Below are 26,416 nucleotides of genomic sequence, written 5' to 3'. Positions count from 1 at the left end.
TCACTTTGTAGTTTATCTTTGGTAGGCACAGAATGATATTAATACAAATCAACAACAACATTAACAAAAGTAAAAAGCCAAATAAACATCAAATAATACCAAAACTAATAATAAATAAAAAGATTAAAAGTGGTTGATTGCAGTCTTGAAATTCAGCATGTCTAAAATGTAACTTCTCAGCAAAGCTGGAAGTTTTTCCCGTGGATTCCCAACAGACTTTTGTTGGGCGACACCGAACGTCGAAGCATCCACCTTCGCATAAAATGGTATGTGCTGTATGTTTGGGCCCTTTTACGATGACTGTCAAATGCTGGAATGTGCAACGCTTATTGCAGGTCTTGGGGATTTGTTCCCTTAATGAAAGAAAATGAGCCGTTCGTCCGGTGTGCAATTATTAACACTCGAAACTTAAAACTAGTCATGCGCGTGATACAAATAAAACTACAGGGAATGCACGTTTATCTCCGAGCCCTGAATGAAATTACAGCTTGGAAAAAAAGGGGGGAAAAGCAGACACGTTTGATTAACAATGACAGTTGTGTTCAGGAATCACAATTAGTTGGTCTAAATCATTATCTCGCTGGTGCACACCTGACATTTTCATTTTGCTTTAAAAAACCCGGAGCTTGTAAGTGATCAGAAATTCTGTTGCAGCTCAGCATGCTCGGCCGTGAGGGGCTGTTTTAAAGTATAATTTCATAAGGATAAATCATAACCTGCATGATTTCTCTGTCATTCATTCGCATCTTAAATTAAACTTCATTGATGCGTGGAGAGAGCCTTCATTATGAGTAGTGCATTGCCAATGGACTTCATGAGCAGGAGGGGGGTCTGGTTGGGGTGGGGTGGAGTGGGGGGCGGGCTACACATCAGAGTGGTGGTTTTTTTTGTGTGTGGCAAGATTGAGGAATAAATGACAGAAAAATACTAGTTGGTATGCGACATTCTGCTTCATGTGAGTGTGTTTAAAGAAATGATAAACATTCATCATTAAGTGCTGACCACACAGAATCTCCACAGCATGGGCATGAGGTCTGATCAGTTCAAAGAAACAATAACAAAAACAAAAAGACATCTAGAACAGCACTGAATGATGGAGAAGACACATTATGTTATATTTCATAACTTTTTAAACCCCCCCTCCCCTCCCCAAAAAAACACAAACCAAAAGCACAAAAACAACCCTCCCGCCGTAGAAGGGATTAAACCAATGAGAAGTGTTGAAGGCAGTGACAATGAACAGAAGTCCGCACTCGCGCTCTCTCTCGCACGTACACACATACACACGGTGTAAATTAAACGTCAGTCATTCTCCCTCTCTCTCTTTTCAGTTTCTGGTCAGATGTGTGTCTGAGAGAGGGAATTGGGGGGGGGGGGGGGGGGGGGGGGGGAGGGTGGAGAGGGAGACAAACACCTCCCCCCTCCTCTTCTGCAGTCCGTTGAGTGCAGTCCGTCCTGGCTGCGTGGCAAGGGTTATCCCATAGCACGGACACGTCACACCCCCCCCTCCCGTACCAAAAAAAAAAAAAATACAGTCTGTCCGACAGATGAGTAGAAACAAAGTTTGTTTTCACGTTTTAAGCGCTACTTAAATCAAAAGTAGAAAGGAATCAGAGGGAAAAAAGAGCCCTCATGTGGGGGCAGCATCTGTGTTTTCTCATGTGTGTTCTTGCTATGTATTTTAATGGCACTAAAAAAAAGTCAACTTGGAGACATTTGCGAGCTGTCATCAGTGGCTGAGACTGCAGTTCAGTGTTTGTTATCTGCAGAGCGTTTCTGTCTCCCGAATGACCCGGACTGCCTCGGCCTCTGAGGCTGGGGAGGGAGGTGGGCGGCGCTAGCCTTACAGCATGTCGTCGTGGCCCTGCTCGTCATCGTAATCTCTGTGGTGATCGAAATCCGGACTGTGATTGGCAGTCGTTACCAGGGAGAGGGGCCCGTCGTGGTCTTCGGGGTCCAGTGGTTCCTCCTTAACGCTGATGTGATGCCTGGAGGAGAAGGAGAAGAGGAGAAAAACTTACAGTCCGCTATCCTTAACTTTCCTCCGTATTCTTTTCCAACCTTTCACACAATCGGGCCCAGGGTGATACGAGCTGTGCCGATTCTGTTTAGAAAGGAAGAGGCAGGGGAACAAAAACAAATGTCTGGCTTCAGCGAGGCTGTGAGTGGGAGCCTCACTGGCACTGTTGATAATTTCAGCTTTCTTTTGAGGTATTCCAATCCCGGCAAAGCTGCAGGCTTTTTATTTTCATGGCAACCGACAACAGGGTATTCACTTAGAATTGATAAATGAGGAAGATTAACAACGTGAGACGAGCAGAGGAGAGAATGGACTCTGCGGAGCGAGTGAGGCTGCCGTTGTCAGCCTCCTGGTGGCGGAGGATCAGCGGCGCGCTGTGTGTTCCTCTTCCTGCTCGTTAACATGCACAACCTGCGAGGCGGGTCTCCAGAGGACGACCCCGAGCCGGCTTCTATCATTAATCAACTTCAAGCAAACACAGCGACCAGACACCACCATACATGCTTTAAACTCCAGAATTAATGCATATTTTCAAGCAAGTGTCAATAAGGGAAGAAAAGCGCTGGCAGGAAAGGCGTGCGGGGAGAGCGGCACCGGCGCACTCGGCACAACACCGTGATAAGAAACAGAGCCCTTATGAGAATAATAACGCTGTCACTTGTAAACAAGGCAAAAACATGAGCGCCCGCCCCTCCAGCTCACAGCCTGGGCAAAAGAGCCACTAAAGAGATGAGATCTGCCAAATTTCTCATTACAGAAACAGAGCAGGAAGAAAGCACAGGGGGAGAGGAGGCCTGGCTGTGGCAGAGAGAGAGGGAAAAAAAAACATTATGAGCAGCTGCAGGGGACTTGCCGCTCTAACCTGCGGTGCCAGGCTGCTGTAGCGGAGGTAGAGCGATGTCAGGATGAGGCGCCGGGCTCATTTACTACAACAACAAGGGACAACTGGCACATTCTTCATCACCACGGCCCACATTTGATTTATTCACACCAGGACGTCTTGTGTGATTTGCAGCTATTGTGATGGAAGCACTCGTATGCTAATGAGCTGATATATTTTGGTGTAAATTATAAAAAAGGGGGGAAAAGTAAAGTCAGCTTTTCTATCATTTTCACATCAAAGTAACTCCACAAGTGCTGTTGCCTCAGGTCTGACTCTATGGCTGCGGGGCAGACATGAAATTGTTATTATTATGCCATTGAACTGCATGCTGATTCCACACTTTGCTTATAATTAGCCTTCTCTGGATGCCTGACTCTCATCTGGCTGTTTAAGAGAAGTGCTCTGGTTTCTTCACTGTGGTAAAAAAGCTGTGTCCTGTCAACCAGCAGCTCCCTGGCACATGTGGACAGCACATGTTACTACACAGCGGTGATGGACTCGCATTCGGACAGGGTAAGTCAGAGCAGTATAGAAAACCAGGGACTGAATTAACCGCAGCATTAAATGCTCCATCCACAGACATAAAGAGACGTAAAGAGACGTAAAGAGCCAGGTGTGTTTTGTTAATAAGAGAATAAAGTTCTTTAAAAGCAAAAGAACACAGTTTTAACTCGTTTTGTACTTGCACAAAGCTTATAGACATAATTACGAAGAAGGAGTCGTGAGCTTTGTCAGCCTAAAGATAGAAGCAGAGGGGTAGAGGGAGAGCAGGCTGCCTTTAGGCCAGCACACCCATCCTGTCTCTGCCTTTCCTGTTCCAGAGCCATGCTCAGAGCTATGTTCACAGTGATTAAGGATGGCACTTTCCTCCATTTGGCCAGGAGCTTATTACTGCACCTTTTTTTTGTTTTTAGGTAGAATTTCCCCCAAGCTCAGACATTTCAGGAGGCCATCCCTGAGTCTACCCCTGCTGCACATCGGTGGTCTGCCCCCACATCTGGAAACGATGCAGCGTGTGCTGTATTATTTTAGGCTTCAAACAACTTAGCAGACACTCCCATACAACAAGTGAACGGGGAGCTGCGGTTTCCAGGCCGACCACAACTTTCCTACATGAGAATCTTGGATGATGTCCTCCAGACTAATTATGCTTTTTGTGTTGTTTTTCTTTCAGAGGCGTTTCTAGATGTGTTGCGGCTCATGTTGCACTGTCGGAGCCAGCAGCTGTGTCACTCTGCGTGCTGGCATTTTGTAAATATTTTAACAAAGTGAAAGGGCCGATGATGGCGGGGCTCAGACAGACAGCAGGACGCATAAAGGAGAGTTCATAAACTCGCTGTTAAAATAACAGAGGGGCTCCGGTCTTCTCTTCCCGGCCGCTCTGGTGATGGAAGCTTTGAAAAGGTGGAGTTTCCTTTTCGGCAGGGAGGCCTGCCACAGCACTGGCCGTGACCCCACACGCCACCCCAATATCCCCCTCTCCACTTTATTTATTGTACCTCTGGCAATCCCTTCTGTTTGATCTATTGCCATGCATTAGGTCACTTTAGAGCCTTTTGGGTGGGCACTGGCACTACTTTTTGTCTATTTGAAGAGTTTTGGTCTCAGTGGAATAAGCAGCTCAAAAAAATTTTCCTCTCTCTTCACTTTTCTTACACAGACTGCGGTGAAGATAGAAAGCGCGTGTGCCACTCACATAGCTGGCAGGGGCGAGCGTCCCGGGCTGCTGTCACTGCCGTTGCTGTTTCCATGGTCCATTGCTCCATTCATCTCCTCACGGATGGCGTTGGCCAGGGAATTGAGGGTGGGACTTCCAATGGAAGCAGTAGTGTATAGAGGTATGTTGTTTTCTGCCATTGAAGCCTGAAAACAAAGCCCGAAGCATTAAATGTGAAACGGAAGCCAGTTGTCAGCACTTTCTCAGTTTCCCATCACTCTTTTATGCGAGTACATCATCCTAAAGACAAAGACTACGTGCATGTGACACAGTGAAACGCTTATTCCTTCCTGCCTTTCAAAGTTCTGAGCGAGGCAGCTTGAGATGAAGTCACTTCTTTTTTACCTGGAAGGCAGCAGAGAGGGTCGGACCATAGCCCAAGCTGGTCTGAATGTTCTTCACTAAGGCTGGACTTCTGCAAACAGAAAAATTCAATTACAACCACAGACTCGTGTCTCAGCTAGCATGCATTCCTCAGATACAGTATCTTATTTCATAAAAAGAAATCAATGCACTTTGTATAAGAACTTAACAAATTTACTGCTGTAGTAATGTGGATATTAAGGCTACAGTTCTAAGACGTTCAATCACTTGACAATACCACACAACTATCTCTAACACTTTGCATGTCATGGGAAGGAAGAACAGATTGATGGAGGCAGATCTTGTGGAAGCATGATGGATGACGAGCTTAACACAAAAAGCATGATGGCAACACTGAGGGGAGGTGGGGGGAGGGGGAGGGATGGAGGCATGCAAGTGGGGCGGGGACCACTGGAGTTTGCAGGGCAGGCGGAAGTGCTTACTGTACGAGCAGCTCGTCAAAGTTCTCATCAACGGCGTATTTCCGAGGGCGGCCTCGCTGTATGTGGCGACCGCGCTTAAACTCCTCATCATCAACAGTCCAAAAGGACCCAAACTCATCCTCTACTCTCACAAAGCACTTATGCAGGGAGAGGTTGGTGCGAATGGCACCCTGGGAAAGCAAACCAGCGGGAGGAGGGAGGCGACAGCCAGATGCAGATGCAGTGATCGACAGGAAAGACAGCGGACGGACAGACACACAGACACAGGGAGGAGGGGAGAGGGTGAGGATCAAAATGAAAATAAGCCATTGTGGGTTATGAGGCATCACCAAAAGGCTTCTAAAAGCATGAAGGGGAGGCACGCCAAAGCAAGCAGGGACTTTGGATGGTATGGCACACAGACAATGGAGATGGAGCAGCAGCAGCAGCAGCAGCAGACTCTTCCCATCAGTCAGCGCTGAGACAGACGCTAGGCAGGGCTCAACAGGGCCAAACCTACCCACTGATCTTTTGAGGCCGTCTCTTTTGGAACTCTATTTCGTCCACTGTCCACACAGCCCCTTTTACGTTTTCTACCCGCACAAAACACTTGTGAAGACTAAGATTATGCCGGACTGCATTCTGCAGTTGATGTAAAAACAAAGAGAGAAAAAAAGGGTTTCTATCAGTACAGTAAACATGGCTGCATGGGAAGAAAAAATTCATTTCATAGTAGAAATATTGTGACAGGCTCTGGATGAAACTTGAATGAAAACAATAAATAAAGCAGAGGGTTACGGGCAGTAAATGGTCTGAAGTTTCAAATGACTTAAACAGCACATAAATATTTACTCATTTCCATGGCGATACTCTTAAGACATCCCCTTTTTTCCCTTATCTTTTTAAAGCTGCCTCTTCTGATCAATCAGAACAAATTACACCAACAAAATATAGAAACTGAACATTTTAATCACTACTTTGTTACTGATGAGAAAACGTTAGGCTCATTCTGCGTCGGCATTTCCCATTACAAAGTGAGAAAGAAAAAAAAGGGCTTTTCGAACATAAATCGAGGGTTCAGTCCAAATTATTCAGAAAGTCGACCTTTTTACAGGAGCTATGCTGAGTGCATGTGTATGTTCTAAATGTGTGTGCGGAGAGGAATCCAGTGTTTATAACACCAATGTGCTCCTATGGAAAGGCTGTCAGTATGTGTGGAAGGTGATGGGGGACGGGAGTGCAGCAGCATGGTGGTGTGTGTGTGAGCTGCTCTGTGGCTCAGAAAAGGCTTTCATTGCTTCATCACTGCCTTTCTCATTCAAATCTCACGTTCTCTGTCTCCAGTCATTACTGTTCTGTTGTTTTGTGTGTGTCTGTGTGAACGTGTGCTTGCGGCCTGGTGGAAAACAGAGTGTTCCCTTCTGAAGTGAGTGTGAGGGGCTCAGCCAGGAGTCATTGGCAGAGCACTGCTATGTTAAACTAATGCCACCCACCATCAGAATATCCACACACATTACAGGGTGACTGTTTTGAAAAATTTTTTTTTAATTTTTTTACACAAATGCATATATTCCTCCCCTGGCCTGCTCTGTCTGGTTCACATGTTTGTTTAAAGGGTGGTTCATTTGAATCGAATAAGTAGGCTATTGTTATGTATTTGGATTAAGTTTTGTTTTTACATTTTATTATGCACAACTATCATTTAAGTCCACCTAACATCTACACAATGACTCTTTATTCTCCCGTGTTGGTTTAAAGACATTAGGAGGAATTAAAGAAAGAAAAAAAATTACCTTCCACGTTGCTGCGTTGCGCCTAAAATATGCAAACATTCGTGTGAACCAGTTGTAGATTTCGTTTAGTGTTAGCTGCTTTTCTGGAGATTCGAGGATTGCCTGGATGACAGAAACAAACATTTTCAGCTTTGCTCCCTTCACAATACATTTAATAATTCACAAAAGGCATGCAGGTTTGTGTGCGTTCTCCTGAAGAAACCCCCGTAAAAAAACCAAACGAGAACCCGTCTATGTAAAGTGTTCCTAGAAGTGTAATGCACTTTTTATTCGAAACGGCAGATTTGAATATATTTTCTTTTGCGGGTGTAAATGAAGGGCAAGTGAAAACATTTCTCAGGCAGATTACAGGGCAGCAATTATGGACCGCTCAGATTAATTCCTGAGATCCCAGATTACTGCAGTCGAGCGATAATTGACTGGCCATCTTAAAACAGGTTCATCCCCACTGTTGTGTGAAATGAATTTGGTAATAATTACAGTCACTGAAATGCTTAATCAAACATTTTTGTCATGTGCGACTGTGTTTTGAATCCTGAATGCATTCTTGCAGTCGTTTCGAGATGATTTATCTATTCTTCTGTCTAAATTGTGTTCACATGTAGCAAAACATGAACATTTTTTTCTTAACTGCTGAGTGTGTAGACAAAAGTTTCAGCCGGACGGAGGAGTTGAAAGTTTTTATTCACTAAATCACAAAGAAGAAATCAGTGAGAGTTCCTTACCTGTCTTATTAGTGAGGCATACGTGAATGGTGGTCTTACGTCTGTATTCATGTAAAACTCTTTGTTCTGACTGATATCTGTACACAGAGAGCAAACACAAGTGCAATTGTCAACATTCGTGTCCTATCAGCCGTCGATAACACAAGTTACAGCCTAACGTAACAAAACAAACACGTCAGTTATTTAGCAGAACAGATGACAGCTTCATGTATATATAGTACTATGTGTGAGCATTCTGCAGTACCTGGAGAGATGGGCATGTTGTACTTGTCTGAATATCGCCGTCGCATAGGGCCCATGCTGTGGAGGCTTGTGGCTGTGATGACAGAATGGGTCTGGGAGAGGGGTGTAAGCGGTGCTGTTGGTGTGGTGGGGGTCTGGGGAAGGCTCAGAGGAGGAGAGGCCTCTGGGGCCGACTTGGACAACGTGACGTTGGACACTAGGTTGAGCTAGAAGAACAGACAGACAGACAGAGCTCAGTTAGTCTCCTAATTACCCCCGTGTCTTAGCCGCCTCATTGACTATGCATACCTCCTCTTTAATTGTAATTGGGCCCTGAGATGATCCATGAACGGTTGCTAAATGTTTGGAAAACAACCCTGGAGCCCCGCTCCTGCACCGCCCCCACTCTTCAAACCTCTCCTCCCTCCCTCTCTTGCTGCCATGTCAGGCCTTCTCCCAGCTCTCTGTTTCATCGCCTTTGTTGGAGCTTTTGTCCCATTTGGACAAACACCCCCCTCCACTTCATCTACCCGCTGAGGGTCTCCAGCATGGTAACCCATGAGTTTTGAGTTGTGGAGGGAAGAAGGGCAGCCTGTACAGCTCTGAAAAATGACAGTGTGATTCTCACCTACTGCTGAGCAGCCCCGCTAATAAGGCAGCCAGAGGAAGAAGCCAATCTGGGCTAATTATAAGCTGAAATTGTATTGTGAAGACTCTAATTAGGAGCTGCTTATGGAGGTGATCTGATGATTAACTACTGTATCTGACTGACCTCCATTATGAGGGCCATGATGGCCAATGGTAAAGACGGACACATGGTATTTCACACATAGCCTTCTGTAGAGAATACTTGGTTTCATCACTGAGGTCTGTGTCTGTGGATGGGATGTGTGGGTTAGGGCGAAGGAGGTATTTAAGTAATAATGGCTACAAGGTAAACTAATTACAGCGAGTGCTCCAAAGGTATAGCATGGCTTCCAGCAGCTGTGGCAGCTCCGAACCAACTGCCAAACCTCCATACAGCAGTCAAGTGGAAAATTCTAGCCTGACCCCCTGCTCCAGCTATTAATTGGCAGGAAAACTAATGACACATATACATATTCCTGCAAAATTGTTCTAATTGCTAATTTGCCGAAGGAGGCCACTTTCCAAATTAAACATGACTTCAGACTGTGAGAAGAAGAAAAATGAAGAGAGAAAATGGAGAAAGAGAGCTAAAGAGCTGGAGAAAGGACAGTGGGGCTGGAAATATCTCATCTGTGACATCACATGTTGATTACGAGGGATCAAATGTGTGATTTCTGCTCGTAATGTTGACAAGGTGATGATGGTTTCTAACATCTGACTCTATGCAAACGCGTAAATTCTGTTCAGCTGCCCAATTACCAATCACATTTTTAACTCTCTATCCCCAGAACTCGGCACTGTTCCTTTGATTTCATTTTAAATTACAACTTGTTTTACACACACACACACACACACACACACACCCCTCTCATTATTAAGTTGCAAACTGCTCCAAACAAAACCAGTGACATTTGTGTAGTGCAAATCTCCTATTTTAACAGACTTGTGCCCACATCCTCACAATGTGTATTTATGTTTGCAAGGCTGAACTCTGCCTTTTTGGCAGTCTGCCCAAATAATTTGGATTTCTGGATGGATGCATGAATGTGGACTACATCCTCACCAACAGAAGCTGAAGACGTGTTATTCTAAATCATGAACAAAATAAATTACACTTGGGTTTGCGTGTTTCTGACACAATGCTATCAATAGAACGGGGCTGCGGTGTTGACTTCTCTTCCTGTGGATTAGCAGGCTTTGTTTCATGTTTCATCCATATTCCCTGGCCATAAACACAGAGAGGCTTCAACAATAGGCCAGACAGGCTGGTAATAGCCTTGCCTTTGTTTGCCTCACCATTTGGGCTCACTCCAGTGCCTAGACAAAATGAGACTTCAGACTGAAATTAATTAAATGGTAATTGGTGATCTAATTATACTGGCTTTGACTCGGCAAGCTGCTAAAGAAAATAAACAAAAAGTCCCTCCTTAATTATGTATGGCGTAAAAGGTCAGATTTCTGACAAGAATGCTTAGTGACACCGTGTGCAGACACCCACCCACACATGCAGAGGCAAATACAAACACACACACAGGCAGACACACGCATTGCTAATGTGGCACATTTTGTTTTGATCTTACCCCCACCCTCGTCCACCTCACAAGAATAAAATGAATCCCATTCATTTGTCGCTGCGAATGCACAGCATCAGTTTGTTTGTCTTTAATTATAACTAAATGTAAACCAGCGAGTTCATCTGAGCTACTTTGCTGTGACAGTAGGCTACTTACACATGCCATTTTTATATTCAACAGTCCAGAGCAGCAGAAAAGCAAAACTAGCAATTACTGGAAGCAGATACCGTTGTTTCTTCAGAGAAGCTCTGCTTCCACTCAGCTCTAAGAATGCTTTCATTCTGCGTCTTCTCTGTGGATGCATCTGATGCTGCAATCTACACTTAAAACCTCGGCGGAACCTTTGGCCCTGACCTGTGTAAGTCCGCCACTTGCCCAGCTAAAGTCACGTATATTTATCCAAGCTTTTCACAGCAGCTCACAGCGGGCGAAGTGGCATTGGAGCTGGGAGTCTATTTATTTGAATAAAAACCCAGCTCGCCCCCTCGAGAGTGTTAACGCTGAGCTCTGACACAGCCATTCTGCTGGGCCCCGGGGAGAGAGGAGAGGTAGCAAACTCGAGATGCTATCTGCAGACCCTACCACTTTTCATATACAAATGTCCCCATGTCAGAGGCCTCGTTTTCCACTCTAATCTACACAATCAGAGCGCGTGACACAGGCGCAGCTTTACAGACAGCTTATTGTCATTCAACATCTCTGCGCGCTTTATGTTGACGGGCTGCGCTTTGTAGAGCGCACACGCTGCCTCTGGATGTCAATAGCTACCTCGCTGACTGTAAATAAATGATCCAAGCTGTGAGGCTGCCGAGGGACGGCACTCCTGCATGTATATTGTGCATCTGTGTGCTCGTGTGTGCATGATTTCACACTCACGCCCTGCAGTAAAATGATCTTTGCTCATTGGGCTCTCTGAATTAACTGTCATACAGACTGAAATATGTTGCTGAGCCCCCCTCTTAAGCATGACAAAATAGAGACACTTAAATGCCATATGTTAAGCCTTTGCCCCTATAGGATAGGGATTAAGCACAAGGCTTTACGGCATAAAACACATTGAGAGTGATACAGAAGGTAAAATGTTGGGAATGTGCCAAGGAGATAAAAATAATGATCTGCAATTGCATTTACTCACATTTTCATTTTTCCCCCTTACAAATTTTTTAATAAATGGAATGAAATCATTTCTGTTGTATCTTTTTCATAGAAATATAAATATTTTAAAATTAGCTTTAAGTCAAATAAAATGAAACAGGGTCAAATGTGGAAGTAACTTTCAAGGTCTTTTAAAATAAAATTAAAGTTGAATCTAAAGCTTCCTGATAAATAAGAGATGCTAGTGATTTGATTCTTTTTGATCTCATGGACAGATTAGAGATTAGTAATTAGTATCATTATTTTAAGGCTAATTTATGTGAATACAGTCAGGGAAGAATTAGTTAGGAGGTTAAAATAAAAGTTGCTACTAACACATTTACTTTGAGGTGACATCAGCTAGCTTCCAGTTTATTGAAAATCAATAAATTATTATTATCTTTATATTTGTTCATGCTATCTTATTCTTGTTTTTTCTTCAAACACACATTGGCGTGACTCTATGATTCTCATAACATTTATATCCTCTGTCAAAAAAACACTAATTTTGCTGTTAAAGCACTAAGAATACATGCCACATCACATTCAGTTGATTAAATATAATATGTATTATTTTTTTCTATTTTTCTCTGCTTTCTCATCTTCTCTCTGTACCCAAGCAGCCACTTGTTCTTTGAAGCTGAGAAAAGGGGCCATTACAGAGTGTGCATCCAGTTCATCACAGACACCAAATTGAATCCTGGATGTCAGCAGATGTGCTCCAAACTATATTTACTGCCTGCCTCAAGAGAACAGCTGTTTTTATTTAGCAGATAAATAAGATGGAGGAAAGGATTAATGAATACATGTGTGCCAATTAAGACAAACAAAAGGATAGCGGGGGACAAGAGAGATATGTATGACGGGGTTGCTGCTCACCGGCTGTGGGGTGGCTTTGGGCTCCGTGGACTTGACATGAAGGTGCGTCATCATAGCCTGCAGACGCTCTTTGTCTTTTGCTAGCTGTAATGAGAAGAAAGGAGAGCGGTGAAGTTTTAATGAACATACACAATAAAAATCTATATTTGCCCATGTTTTAATTATATACATCCCTGTATAGTGAAGGCATCTTTTAGAGCGTGAACACCCTTATTCTTCTTCAGACCATTATTTAATTATTTATTTTTTTGTTTTTTGTTTTTGGAAGCTGTCAACAAGCCTGCACATCATACAGTCTAACTACACTCTCCAAGTCAAGGTTAAAATCCACTGCGAATCATCGCCAATAACAAGCTCAGGGCCTTTCTACCTGTCTGAAACTCTGCACTGTCTTAGCTGCCAGCCTAAATTATGGTGACAGGCTGCATGCAGAGGAAGTCTGTGTCTGATAAACCTTCACTCCATCTCTGGATAATACACCAGCTGAGCGGAAATAACAGGACATTGGCATGGTGCAACTAACATCGCACTGTTGGTTGTTGAAGTTAGCCTTTTGCAATTTAAAATAAACCACAACTGTTTGTCGTTAGTCATTTTGGTGGTATTATATTTGACTAATACGTGACCCAAAACTGCAAACAGCATGAATATCTTTGTATTTGCTACAGCAGAAAAACTTGTACAAAACATAGTTATTTTTTTCCTGAAACACTAATAAATATCTTTATTATACATTAGTTCAGTGGTCACCATTTAGTCAAACACTGTTACACACACACACACACACACACACACACACACACACACACACACACACACACACACACACACACACACACACACACACGGCTCATTGGACACTCCAAGCCCCCTCAATACAATGACTGTAAACTGCGTCTTTTTCCCTGAGCACAGTCTTAATGCGCATGCATATTTTTTAAAGAACATTAAAGCCCGTTCATGAGCGACGCGGTATTAAAGATACTGATTACTGTATCAACAGTTTTCTGCACTGAGCTTCAATAACCTTTCTGTTCCACTCAACACTGAGCGCCTATCCACATTATGCTATGTTTTATTGTTGGTGCCAAACAGTTAAAAGTCATAAATAACTTTAAAACCCAGTAAAATTCAAAATGTAATTATCTTCTCTACTTAGCCCGGGGCCCTCCATATATCTTTTCCTGGCTGTCATGCATACATAACACATTTTTAATGACTGGTTAGTAGCAAATGTACAAAATTATTTAATCTGCTGCACCACTACCACCACCACCCCCATCCCTCTATGAGTGACCCCATGGCTGATATCAGTCAGACAGGGAGGCGTTTGGACAGACACTGAGGAAGTGTCAGCAGAAGAAGACACATAAATATTTGGTTCAAAACATTCAGTGGGACAATACCTGCAGCTCCAGCTGTTGTACGACCTGCATTTGCACCCGACACTGGGCTGTGCTCCTGTCATCCAGGGCGTGCTCATTGTTAAGATGTCTGCAAAACAGAAACAACAAAAAATGAAAACACAGACACCAGAAAGAAGGTAAAGTCAGATTCACAGTCCTGCAGTGCGTGGTTTAATACTGCAATCTGATCACTGGGCAAAGCACAATGTATATAGACCATGTGATAACATTAAAAAAAATTACTCATAAAACTAACTGCGTACTGTAATGATTCCACCTGCAGAACAAAAAGAAATAGTTCTTTTAACATAGAAGAATGACTCTCAATATTTCATGACGGTCATGTCTCCTCTAACTACAGCTTACAGATAAGAGGGATGATTGAAGAATTTCAGGTTGGATTCCTTTGCTAAATTATGCACCAGTGCCCTAATGCCATTTCTTCTCACTGCAGCTTTCCCTTGCCTGGATGATTTTGTCCTTTTTGGTGTTTTGACTGTTAATTATACCATTAAAATTAAGAGAATTCAAAAAAAGAAAGAAGAAGAAAAAAACAGAGCCAGACCAAATGCAGAGGACAGGACAAGGAGATGGGATCTGTCACAAAGTTGAATTATGGATATAATTATGCGTGATTATTTTATACAGGGGAAGATGTTCTCTTTTCCTGTACGTTTATAACTAATCTAAATAAGTAGCTCGCCGGGTAGCAGACAGGGTTTTTTCCGTGATTTATATAAAATGGTGGAGATAAGGTTCATGAGTGAAGGAAATATGATTGGAGGAATTTTATCAGCTGCCGCATGAATTACTGTTTGAAAATGCTTATGCAGGGGCATTTCATTAATCATTTAATCATAATCCAAGCAGGATGTTTGAACTGATTTCACAAATACCCTTTCATTTCACTACTTCATTATGCTCGCTAATGGATCCAATATATTATATATATCATAAATTATATCACATTTTCAGTGACCATGTAGGTCACTGTCACCAGGCGTGTCTGCGTGTGCACAAAGTGGCGCCGGCAGATGGGAGAAAGGTGCGCCTGCCTTTTCATATGCACTTTTTCTGTCATTTACTGCAAATCAAAAATAGCCAGAATCAACCTGTGACGGCACAGCACGGTACGACAGCCCGGTAAATTGCAGTGATGCCCCTGCTTCGTGTATAGACAACACATTTGTGCATAAAACAGCACATTTACACTCACAAAACAGACATGTAAAAGGAAGGTAAAATTGATAGGGCCCTGCTTCTGTTCTGCCGTGGTGTTTTCAACCTTGAGGTGAATGATTTATATCTTCCCAGGCAACCCAGGCTCCTTCCACCACACTCACATCTTCCTATTGTGTTCTGATAATTTATTTTTGAAGAATGACTCCGATATATACATTTAGCACTTGAAGTTAATTATTGTGGCAAAAAAAAGAAAAAAAGAAAAAGAAATTAAAAAGCCATATTTTTAAAAAAGGGTGGGCAATAACACCCTTTTTCACAATTCAGGCCTCTCTGGGCTTTCCATTTGTTTGAGTCAAATAAATGCCAATTTAATTAAGTACGTCAGAAAATGAAACTGGTAAACATTTCAGGACATCTTACTAAATTTCAAAGGAGAAAATAATAGGTAAAGACGTTTCAACTCCAATTTAACTGGCACAGGCTGAATTTTCAATGAAGACTGGCCTACGTGAGCAGCTTTGGAATTTCTGTGTTCATAGGAGACATGTGCCCTGCTTCTTTTCATCCTTTGTTACATTCCACTTTATTTCTTCTAATGACATGGAGAGTCACAGTGCATAATTAATAGGAAATGAAATATTCAAATGGCCCTAATGCAGCCTTGAGAGGAGTGTCTGGACACGGGAGCAGGGGATACGGGGGAATTGACATCGAGAGAGACTATGAACGTTGGCATGTGTCACTTTCTGGACTTCAAATGAAGCCGCTTTTAAAAAGCTCTCTGGCAGGATGACAGAGACTAATGTAAATTGCCACAATAAAACAAGTTAAATGGATATTCCCAGTCGGTTTTATATATCAGTTAGTTTCCCTGATTTTATTTTTTATTTATTTATTTTTCGGTTACAGTTTCTAATTATATAGACTGGAGCCGCAGCTGAGGAAGGTTTATCTTCTCCACCGCTGGGTGGAATTTAATTTACAAGCACACATCTGTACAGTAACAATTACATTTAAAAAGCTTAGATTTTTTGATTTTTAAAAAAATAATAGCTTTACTACTTTTTATTTAGAGAAGGTATTTTACTCTATATTATATGTTTCATATGTTTGCAGAGCCCCCGCGACCCTGAAAAGGAGAAGCGGAAGCGAATGGATGGATGGATGTTTGCAGAGCTGCAAGGCCACATAACTTATAAAGCAGTCACTACATCGTGGCGACGTGCAGGAGATTTTGAGGTCTGAGCAGACAGACAGTGCAGCACTAGAGGGCACTGGAGTGTTTCGCTGGCTCTGACCTCTGACTGGACACTGAAAAGAAGGGTCCTGACCCTTGTAAAAACATCAGGCTCTGCTTAAACCCCAACCCCACCCTTCTGCGTGCTGATCTCGAAAACAGGAACAGGGATTTGGGTGTTTTGTATTTATCGAGATAGTGCGTGTAGGTATGTAATGTTTTCTTTAAAAGATAAAATAAATACACAGAGTTTAAAACAACATTTCAGTCCCGTGTTAGTTGTTACTGTTGGCATGTGGAGCTGAAATCTGGTGGACGTTAGAGTCCTCCTCACCTTTCTTTCTCTCTGGTGCACAGTACACTGTGTTCTGCTGACTGCACACTCGCAGACAGACACACATCTCTCCTCACATATATTTTCAACCTACAGAGATGACTCCTTCTTCTCTAATGCCCGAAGTATTCTTTGTTTTTATTTTTGATTCCTCTCGGAGGCCTGCAGTATCAGTTGCTGGGTTTCATGTGGAAGTGCTTAAGGGTTTGAGAGTTAACACCTTGGTGAGCTGCTCACACTCTTGCCTGCTGTTAAACAAAGGCAGCTTTGTGGAGACTCTCCCCAAATGTTTTTTTAACGTGTTCCAAGCAGTTTGAGCAGGCAACTAAAGTAAACAAGATGTTGCCATGATAAAAACACTTGTAAAAACATAGCTGAGTGCACTTAGAGACTTTTTAAGGCAGAGCTCTACCGGGCGCACTGAATTTAATTCTCCTCTGTTCTATAAACAAAGGGTGAGGCAATGTCAGAATACAATAAATAGTGATGGATTTAAGCGGGCACTCCCAAAGCTGAAATATGCAAGTGCATGTGTGAAAGTGTGTGAAAGTGTGTGTGTAATACTTGGTTTAATAATTGCCTGTCCCAGGATGTTTTTCTAAATTGAACTAAAACTACATAACTGCCTCTTTTTAGACACACAGAAACTGTAACATACAATGTGGCGCGATGAGCCTTTCAAACGCACGCTAGCTCAAAGCGGATTCACGTAAACAATCAAAAGAGGATTCAAAATGTTGACAAAGAGAGTCAAAACTTTCAGCAGACCTGCGAGGCGGTCCTACGCAGCACCTTTCTCTCCTGCATCTCTCGGGAAAGTGTGTGTTCGCTGAGTGCTTGTTTTAGGATAATGGAATTGTGTCATATCTTGTTTAAAGTGCGACTAATCCGGGGTGACAGTGAGCCATTGATCTGCTGCCACAACGCAGATGTTTTCATCCCCTCTGTAACCATGGCACTGTTATGTGTTGGATTACCTAGAGCGCACTGCACACAGCGTTGATTAGTAAACCAGGGGTCTGACTCAAATCGGGCATCGGGGAGCAAAACAATTCCCGTGTCAGGCTGGACAGAGTCAAACCTGTCATAGAGCGCACATTAGAAAAATGCTAAACACTTAGCTGGGGCTCTTTAATTACTCTACACATGGTTAAATTTAACACGGAGGTGAGACTTGGGCTTTGTTGAACTAAACAACAATGTAAACCAAAAAGCCACAGAAGTAAAACAGGAGGCAGGAGAGAAAACAAACAGACTCCTAGGAGAAGGACAGAAAAAGCTGAGCAAGGCAGTCTAAGACATATACACCAATTCTCCTGTCCGGTGACAAGGGCAAACATGCAGAGCGCCCAAAGTGTGAGCTGCCACAGATAAACATCCTCCCGTTGTTTGTTTGGGAAAAATGGCCCCTGTCACCATGGGAACTGCGCTTATCACAGGAATTAGAGGCCCATGCCGTTCCCAGAAGGAGACCCCACGGTACCCTTGTCAAGAGAGGCCCAACCCAGACTCGAGAATAACAACCAGCTGCACCTGCAGTGCTTTTGAGTCGCTGGGGGTCAGGAAAAGAAAAGTGTAATCGACCCAACAAGAGGACAAACAAACTGTGATAGAAAAGCACCTCCGACTATGACTTTTACTTACTTGAGGAATGACTGGAAATCATCAAACACTGCCTCGCAACCGGGCCACTTGCAAACGCCATGGCCGTACAGAGGGTGACTGTGGGGGGAAGGCTCTTCTAGCGTGGATCTGGGAAAGAGATTCAGAGAAAACGTTTTTAGTAAAGACAGTCCTGCAGTCACGTAACTTAACGACAGGCCAAAGAACCCGTTTTCTCCATTTCAGACGAAGTCCGGTTACTGCTTTCTTGTTTGTACTGTATCTTGTTTCCGCATGAAAACGTTGACTTCTACTTAATCTGTGACCCTTGGGCTTTGTGGAATCACTGTACCTGTGTGATCTGGCTTGCTCTGCTCTTAAAGGAAGGGACTCTTGTTGTGAAATCACAATCAAATCAGTGTGTATTTATTCAGTTTCACAGAGCCATGCTGTGGTTCACTTTGATCTAGACTGCTAGGGGGCTCCCTGAGTTGCTGTTTTTCCTGTGCCGCCTGCTGCATCATGTCATAGAGCCCACCTGGAGGAGCCTGTACCATGATATTAAAACCCCTACTTTCACACCATGCACGTATTGTAAACAACCCCGCCTGGTATCAATTTATCTACTGACCAATCTGTGTCACCAGGGGCTGACAAGCACGCATCTATGGGGAGCGTATGGCATGGTACAATCAGTCTAAATAGCAGGAACATCCCTGAAAAACAAACTCTGAAACATCTTCCATATGGTGAGAGGCACGGAAGCACAGCTAACCACAGTCAGCGCTAAGAGAAAGCGGTCTGTATGGAGGCAGTGTCTGCTAAGAGAGCAAGACAGGCAGCCATATGGACACAGGCACTATACAAGACACACAACTTTCAGCTACAAGAGCCTGGGGGACTGGCCTATATCGCTACCACCTGTGCTTCTGGCGGCTCATGAGCACAATGCTGCTGCTTCTCCTCCTCTAGTGTGAGCCTCGCTCTCTAAGACAACAAGATGGATCAGGAGAGTCACTGCACTAGACTGTTGTGCTGTCACACGGGAGTAACTCCATTCACGTACACAATTTCCATCAGAGATAATAATGTCTAACTCTTCAACTTTACAGGGTTCTTTTAGGGACAGGAATGGAAAAATAAATGCACTGACATTAATAATGTTTTGCATTTCTTGGCAACGATCGATCAGCGCTGATTTCAAAATGTACATAAAACGAACGAGTGAAAAGAAATCAATTTTGCAGGATTAAAAAAAATCTGATGTTCGGATTAAAATCTCATTTGTATCAATGTTAGTAAAACTGTACCTCGAGTAGGAAATTTTAAAGGTCGTCGCAGGTTTCCTTGTGTTATAATTACTTGCTTAAGAGTTCACATTGTTCATAACATGTGATAATTGCATTGCAATTAGGGAGCAGTCAAGCATTCATGAATGTGGTTAGCAGCTTTTTTTCCTCCTCCCTCTTTCAAAAGTCTGAATTTTTTTATTCAATTATGAATTATGCATTCACATTAAGACCTATGTTTTGATACAGCTAATAAATAGATGACGGAAGACCTATTATAATGAGTTTTTAACAAGGAAATGTGCGGACTGGTGAAGGTAACACTGGCTTTTAATTTAAAGGGATCCTTTTTTAATTCTTTGCAGGAGGCTTGTTGGTTAATTCTGTATTAACAAGATATTGAAATGTAGAGTGCACTGGGAATCAGTGAGCACAAAGCGCTATGAGGGGCTGGCGGCAGAAGAGCCCTTTTAAACGGTGGATGGCTAAACACTAGTAAATGACAGAATTTACACCAAATGAGCTACATTAGTGTAATAGGAGAAGAGTGCAGTATTCATGGGGTTTTCTCCCATTTGAGAACATGTTCAGAGGAGGGGGGGGGAAAATGCAGCTTCCCATGTTGCGTTAAATTTGACTCGCACCCACGACAGGTTTGTCAGGATGTTATTATTGTCAGCCAGCCGGGGGGGGAAGAACACTCTAATGATCTCTTAAGAGCGATGAGGAAAACCATGTCATCAGCTTCTTTAGAGGAGAAGGAACATTAAAGTGCCTACAGACCCGGCCAGACAGTGCGTTAACCTTCCAGGTGTTGCACTCTGTTTATGTGTAGACAGACAGGCACAAGTGCACAGAAAGGTGGTTTTGACAGCTGCTAGCCAGCTGTTTTCCAGCTCACTTATTTTGATGAGATGCTTTGGGCCATAAACAAGTGGAGATCCACGGTTGAGATTCTGTCCTGGTGGACTCAATACCTCAGCAAACGTGGGAAGATTGATATCCACCATGCTAGATGGCAGCGTCTGAAGCCAATCACTACATCCATCCTCGGCACTAGCGCCGACTTTAGCCTATCGCCTTGTGTCCATCCCTGATTCACACCCGCTACCCTCCTCCCCTCTTTTCACTTTCCAGGATCCTTTCCTTCTGTCTTCTCGGTGCCACTGCATGCTTTAACCTAAATGATTTAATTATCAGTTTCTTCTGATGTAAGACAAATGAAAGGCAAGAGAGAGATGGGAGTGCTGTGCCAAATCTGATTATTTATCTCCTTAACAGATTGCTGTGTTACAGTCCCAGAGCTGTGGTTACTGATGGTTGTTGGGAAGTAAAGTGGGCCAAGTGCTTTGTGAGGATGCTCCCAACCCCCTCCCACTTTATAAAGCTGATGCAGCAATGTGTTGGGAATTTGTGTCAGATACAGATCATGCACATTTGATTTGAATAAGCAAATCATTGAATAAAGATGACCTGACTCACAGGGGTATATCTCTATCTGTGCATAACAGTTCGTGGGCTGGGAAACAACACGGGCTGACAGATTGAGTGACTCAGGATCTGGTCATATCAGGGATGTTATTCAGACAAACAAAAATCCCAGCCTGCCTTGCCAGAGTGTTCTTTCAAACAACTAAAAGCAGGAACACGTGCCTCATCTTCGGTGTGTCAAGCCAGCAGTGATTGAATTTCTCCTCCTTCCTTAAGACGGAAGTGCAAAGCCGGTGAGTGATTCCTGTGGATGCACTTAAGGTTTTAGTTGCAGGCGTCGTTGTGCCTAGGCAGATTTTATATGACACATGAAACTAACTACATGGTACTTAGGGCCTGCTGTAAACCAATCTGAAGCCAGTCGGGAAAACAGGCCCATCAGCAGAGAGGCTTGTTTCTGTTGCATGACAAAAGGACTTGCAAAACCGCATCAATTAAAAGTTCATTAAGTTCAGCACTGGGAGGATGAGTGGATGCTCTCTATTTACGCCTGGGCCGGCCCAGCCCATTATCTTCAACCTGATTATTCAAATCCCTGGATTATAACACAGACGTTTTCTCAGAGCCTTGCTTAGAATAATCATACTTAATAATATTTCATTTTTCTTCCCATGGAGTCTGATTAGAATTGAGGCTGCATCATCAAAAGAGAGGCATAACGCTCTTGATAGTTGTGCGATTTAAAATTAACACAAGAAAGGATTATTGGTTGTGTGAATCTAAATTAGCATCATTCAGCATTTAATAAGGAATGTTTTGTGTTCGCTTGCTATCAGTCATCTTTTTTAGTAATTGTGCAGTTAAAACTCTGGGTAGGTAATCCACTTTCTCCAACAGATGGGGTGGATGAAAATCACCTGCCTGGTTTTCTGACAGATCTAAGATACGGTGAGAATATTCAGACCGAGGCTGCCTTCTTCACTTAAGCTTGTGTTAAACTGCTGCTGACAACTTCTTTAATCTCTGACAGTCAGCGCGAGGCAGAGGAGCTGCCAGCTCTTGCGTTATGTCTTCCCCGATGTTTCATGGAGCCCTCAGCTGAAGCTGGTTCTTGCCTTTTTCTGCCATCGACGCTCACCTTGTTTGCTCCACTTGCGACAATACGCGGTGGAGTGAGCAACGAGTCGATAGCCTCCCCTGTGATTTGTCTTTAACTACACAGAAACCAGACACTCAGCCAGACGCTGGATGGAGCACTGGAAGCCTGTGAATACTGTCAACTGCAGGAACAATTTATGCCCGCTTTTTTTCCCCTGCACCGCGGCAGGAGATAACTTTGAAAGACACTAAAGAGGATGAGTCTGTGCAGGTAGTATGCCATTAATCTATATAGAAACAAAAGCTCTACTTGAAAAGACATAACTGTTCTCTATCAGCACATCATGATATACTCCCTTGGTGTCACTCAGATCCTCTCTGTAACCCATCCTCCACATCCCTCCCCATAAGCAGCCCCTCTTCACCTCTGAAGACCTGCTTAGTTTACTGTGCTAAACATGTTTTCATCTGCATTGCTTTCATAATGACGCGTAGGTTTTGATCACTGAAACACAAGTCAGATGTTAGGCAGTGAGCTCATGGTGCCTGGAGGCTCCTCACTAGCAGTTCAAAGATCAGGCTTTGGTGCAAGAAAACAAGCAAATGTGTAAGATGCCAAATTAATTCCTTCCTTAAAGACACATACACACAGCTAAGAGAGCACATGCCTTTCAGGGATGATTTATGGTGGTTTGGAAAATATCACCCAGTGTTTGCTTCTCCTAACATGCTTGTTGTTTTTGTTTTGTTTATTTATTCTGTAACACAGTAAATAAACAAAACAAACAGACATTTATGATTCTTTAAGTTCCCCATTCACAAAGGAATGTTTTTACTTCCTGGTGATCAAAATGTTCTCAAGGAAGTGCAGCGGAAAATCATAATTCAGCTATTCTCCCTATACAACTTAGTAAAAACAATAAAAAAAACACGGTGATCCCCCCCTGATAATTTTACCGAGATCTAATTTCAACTATACGCACATTTCTCCCTGATGTTTCTATGTAATCCCCAGGTGTACTCAGTGGCACAGAAAGGTAACTGTGCTGGTCTTCAGGAATACTTACAAACTATAAATTAAAACAGTAATCTGTTCAAGTCTAGAGGGATTTCTCCATCAACTCAATCCATGTGGAAAAAAAGGGTAATTTAAAGTGGCATATAAAGCAAAACGAGTTTTTCTTTAAAGCGAGATGATGTTTCCCGAGGTCACAGTTTTATAAAAACCTCTTCCCTGTAGCAGTATCGTGAGATCACACAAGCACTGCAAGTCACATGCAAATAAAAGAAAACAACAACAACGACCCGACAACACCCTGCAGATGAGACTTACCCTTCTCTCTTGTGACTCATGTACTGGCCGTTGGTGGAGGCATGCTGGTTGAGGAGTGGGTTCTTTGGCGGTGCCGGGGAGGACAGGTCGAGGCCCCGGTGGCCGTTGTTACTGCTGCTGTTGTTGTGCTCCTCCTTTACGTGAGCGTTTGTCACCTCTTTCCACAGTTGTTGCAGCTCTGTCGGAATCATGCCTGAGACAAACAAATTGGATAATTAAATCAATTAACAGCTAATCCAACTCTCTTCTTCATCACTTAATTAAATCAAAGCGTCTGTAAACAAAGCCGAGTATTAATTAGAAAATATTCCACTACAGGGTAATGCACTGAGAGCTCCCTCGCTCCTCTCTTCTCTCCCTCCCATTTTCTGTGATCTGAAGCGTGTTTGTATACACAAATCCCTGGCATTCACGCAAATTTCATGCCCAGAGTAAATAATTAACATCCAGACAAGGCATGAAATCTGAATAATCACCATCATTTTCTCCCAACAACAGAGATGTGCAGAACACACACAACAAAAAGTTTACAATAGCGACGCTAGAAAACATCCCACCCCTGTTTCCTTGAGAAACAGGACCCTGGGGTAATATTCTCAAAAGCACATTAATGTGCAAAATACTTAAAGCTCTGCACCGCCTCCAATTGACACAGAAGACTTAAACCTCATTTAACAAGTCAAGCACACTGCAGCTCACACAGCCCTTTGAAAAAAAAGGGGGAAAAAATCCCTTGAAGACAGAAGACATTTTTCTGCGTGCTGAAAACACATCTGCAGAGCGTGTGTGTTTTTTCAGCAAATGAGTGACAGCGATCCCGACACTCAGGGCCAGACTCGGGATGAAGAAGGATAATGCAGTGCTTGTGAACCCTACTTTCCGTGTCTCACAGCAGAGAGTCTTTGTTGGCACACAATACGTATGTGTCCATCTATGGTGTGTCTGAGAAGTCTGCTTTCACTTGACACAAATGAGGACAAAGCTGATATGTAAAATAAGATTAAACCTCATGGGCGAAAATCTGTGGCTACGAGTGTTTTCAGTCAAAACACGGTGCGTGCGGGCAAGCCCGATTTTAATAGCGCTGGAAAATCTAATATCAAAATATATGTGCATTTGTAATGGGGATTCAAGTCTGTGCTTAAATAAGCCACATGTTTTAAGCATGGCGGAAGAAGCCCCTTGGATATGTGGTGAGTTTAACCACAGAGCAAATGGGCAAGACCACTCGTTTAACATTACAATTAATTAAATCCATTCTCAAAATGAGCACTGGCAAATGAAAGATGATTTGCACATGCTTATCTACTCGGGTTTATATTCTCCGGATCTCCCCCCCCCCACTCCTCCCTGTTTCTCATCACCAGCTCTATAGATACCAGAAGTGCTCCTTTCAAGCACCAGATTGTAATACATTGTGTGCAAAATGCTTAGTCTTAATTTATTCCTGTTGTGGAAAATAACTGTGAGGTGAAGATCTCAATACGATCAGCAAAAATATTTTTAATTTGATAAGCTACTAAAGATTTTAATTATGCTGGTAATGGAGAACATTGGCCTAATGAGGCGGAGGACTCCAGAGAGATGCAGGGGCTAAGAACTGTGAAATGAGTCTGATAGGATTGCTGTAAATTCACACTAGATCGTTTGCATATCAAAGAGCAGGAAATGATTGCAGGACAAATCAATAACCTTTCCACGTTCCAAGGAGCGTCTTCCCTCATTCGGATATTTCAGCACACTCGCTCTATTCTGTCTGCCTGTATTCTCCCTTATTCTCCTCATTGCCTTGATGTGCCCTAATCGAAGTGCGCATTCATGACAGGCTAAACATGCTTTATTTCGCGCTCCATGTTATAGCATGCTAATCCGGCGCTTGTTGATTTCCAGTTTCATTATCAAAGGCTGCATTGTTGTTTTGGACTTTGGAGCAAAAGTTTGTTTTTCCTTCTTTTTTTTTCCTGTGATAGCTGGTTTAGAAGAGGAAGGTCACTGGTGATGTGAGTGTCCTGCGCTCTGACAGAGGGAACAATCATTTTCCCCCCACTTGGTGCCCGGTGACAGTGGGCGATGTATTTTTAGCCGATGTGCTTGACAGGGCAGCCCACACTGGCTCAATTACCCAGCAGTCCTGGTGACCCCAACACCACTGTTTACTCAGATGAAACCACAGCACATAGACCGGTCTGATGAGAGAGGTAACGGAGTGGGACCAACCTGTCTCTTTCTGGATCTAGTCTGCAGTTTTATTGCTCTCCGTTCGCCACTTCCCTCTCCTACCCCAACCTCTTCAAACTCTGCAACAGCTATGGCTCATGATTCCACATAAATGCCAATAAAATATCATTACACAAAAGTCTCCGTGGGTATTATATTTTGTGTTGGGACAAAAATGCATCGAGTTTCTCTCCATCTGATTACTGTGGGACACATAATGACATTGATCTGTAAGTCCTTCTTTCTTTGGTACCCAGTTTGTCCATCTTTTAAACGCCAGATTGGTTTATCTTTCCTGTTTCCATTTTTCAACACAAGTCTTCCACTCATTACGAGCGGGAAATACGGACAAGCACTTTAAAAAATGTATGTTGTTGGGACAGTTGATTGATCACCGGCCTCCCAACTCAATTTTACCTCCGCAGGTAGCTCTGGCACCAAGACAGGCCTAGCTCTTCAACCTTTTCCTGTCCTTGTCCTCCTGCACCCAGGTGACCATGTTCAAGCAAGCAGAAAGTTGATTTAAGGTTCATAATGACATCAGTTGCAGGCCATCATCCCCCAAATAAAAAATGGCCCCTAGTGCTCCGAGCTCTTTAAACCGTGCTGCTACTTCTCACACAGTGCCGGTGCCATGGGGGGACAGTGACATCGCTATTAGTTTATTGTTCCGTCAGACTGGGACCTTTACTGCACCCCTGTTTATGTTGCCGTAATCACCGGCCTGCTGATATGCACCCCTTTGGCCTGAAATATGTCCTGTCCTAATGCTGCTGGAACTATTACCAGTAGCCCACTGCTGGATGTATCAATCACTGACAGGTCGGCTGCATTACCCGCCGCTGTCCCTGATGTGCTGCTGTTCTGTGAGCACTTCATGGCTCGCCACATTCTTTGCTTTCATATTACCGACAAATTTGTCTTG

At 43.3% G+C, this 26,416-nt stretch overlaps 1 protein-coding gene across 12 annotated transcripts in view; it reads right to left on the bottom strand.

The window, feature by feature from the left end:
• Positions 1 to 1,424: 1,424 nt before the first annotated feature.
• The window catches only part of foxp1b (forkhead box P1b), a 154,956-nt gene continuing 129,964 nt past the window's right edge, over positions 1,425 to 26,416 (bottom strand). For 11 of the 12 annotated variants that reach the window (XM_086291390.1, XM_086291394.1, XM_086291392.1 and 8 more), the window contains 11 exons: positions 23,275 to 23,467; positions 18,166 to 18,273; positions 13,766 to 13,853; positions 12,360 to 12,443; positions 8,168 to 8,372; positions 7,924 to 8,000; positions 7,199 to 7,300; positions 5,926 to 6,047; positions 4,966 to 5,035; positions 4,600 to 4,766; positions 1,425 to 1,988 (listed from right to left, as the gene is read on the bottom strand). In XM_086291390.1, the coding sequence (XP_086147516.1) occupies positions 1,844 to 1,988; positions 4,600 to 4,766; positions 4,966 to 5,035; positions 5,926 to 6,047; positions 7,199 to 7,300; positions 7,924 to 8,000; positions 8,168 to 8,372; positions 12,360 to 12,443; positions 13,766 to 13,853; positions 18,166 to 18,273; positions 23,275 to 23,467 (1,361 nt within the window). In that variant the 3' untranslated portion in view covers positions 1,425 to 1,843. Of the gene's footprint in view, positions 1,989 to 4,599; positions 4,767 to 4,965; positions 5,036 to 5,426; positions 5,597 to 5,925; positions 6,048 to 7,198; positions 7,301 to 7,923; positions 8,001 to 8,167; positions 8,373 to 12,359; positions 12,444 to 13,765; positions 13,854 to 18,165; positions 18,274 to 23,274; positions 23,468 to 26,416 lie in introns of all 12 variants that reach the window. The other variant, XM_086291401.1, reaches the window with a different exon arrangement.

The sequence above is a fragment of the Aulonocara sp. 'chitande type north' Nkhata Bay genome, linkage group LG5 (genome assembly GCF_057382095.1).
Source record: "Aulonocara sp. 'chitande type north' Nkhata Bay isolate Kocher_YH1m ecotype deep benthic linkage group LG5, A_spYH_male_GT1.1, whole genome shotgun sequence".
In the NCBI taxonomy this organism is placed as follows: Eukaryota; Metazoa; Chordata; class Actinopteri; order Cichliformes; family Cichlidae; genus Aulonocara; species Aulonocara sp. 'chitande type north' Nkhata Bay.
This window is presented reverse-complemented; position numbering and strand designations above follow the sequence as displayed.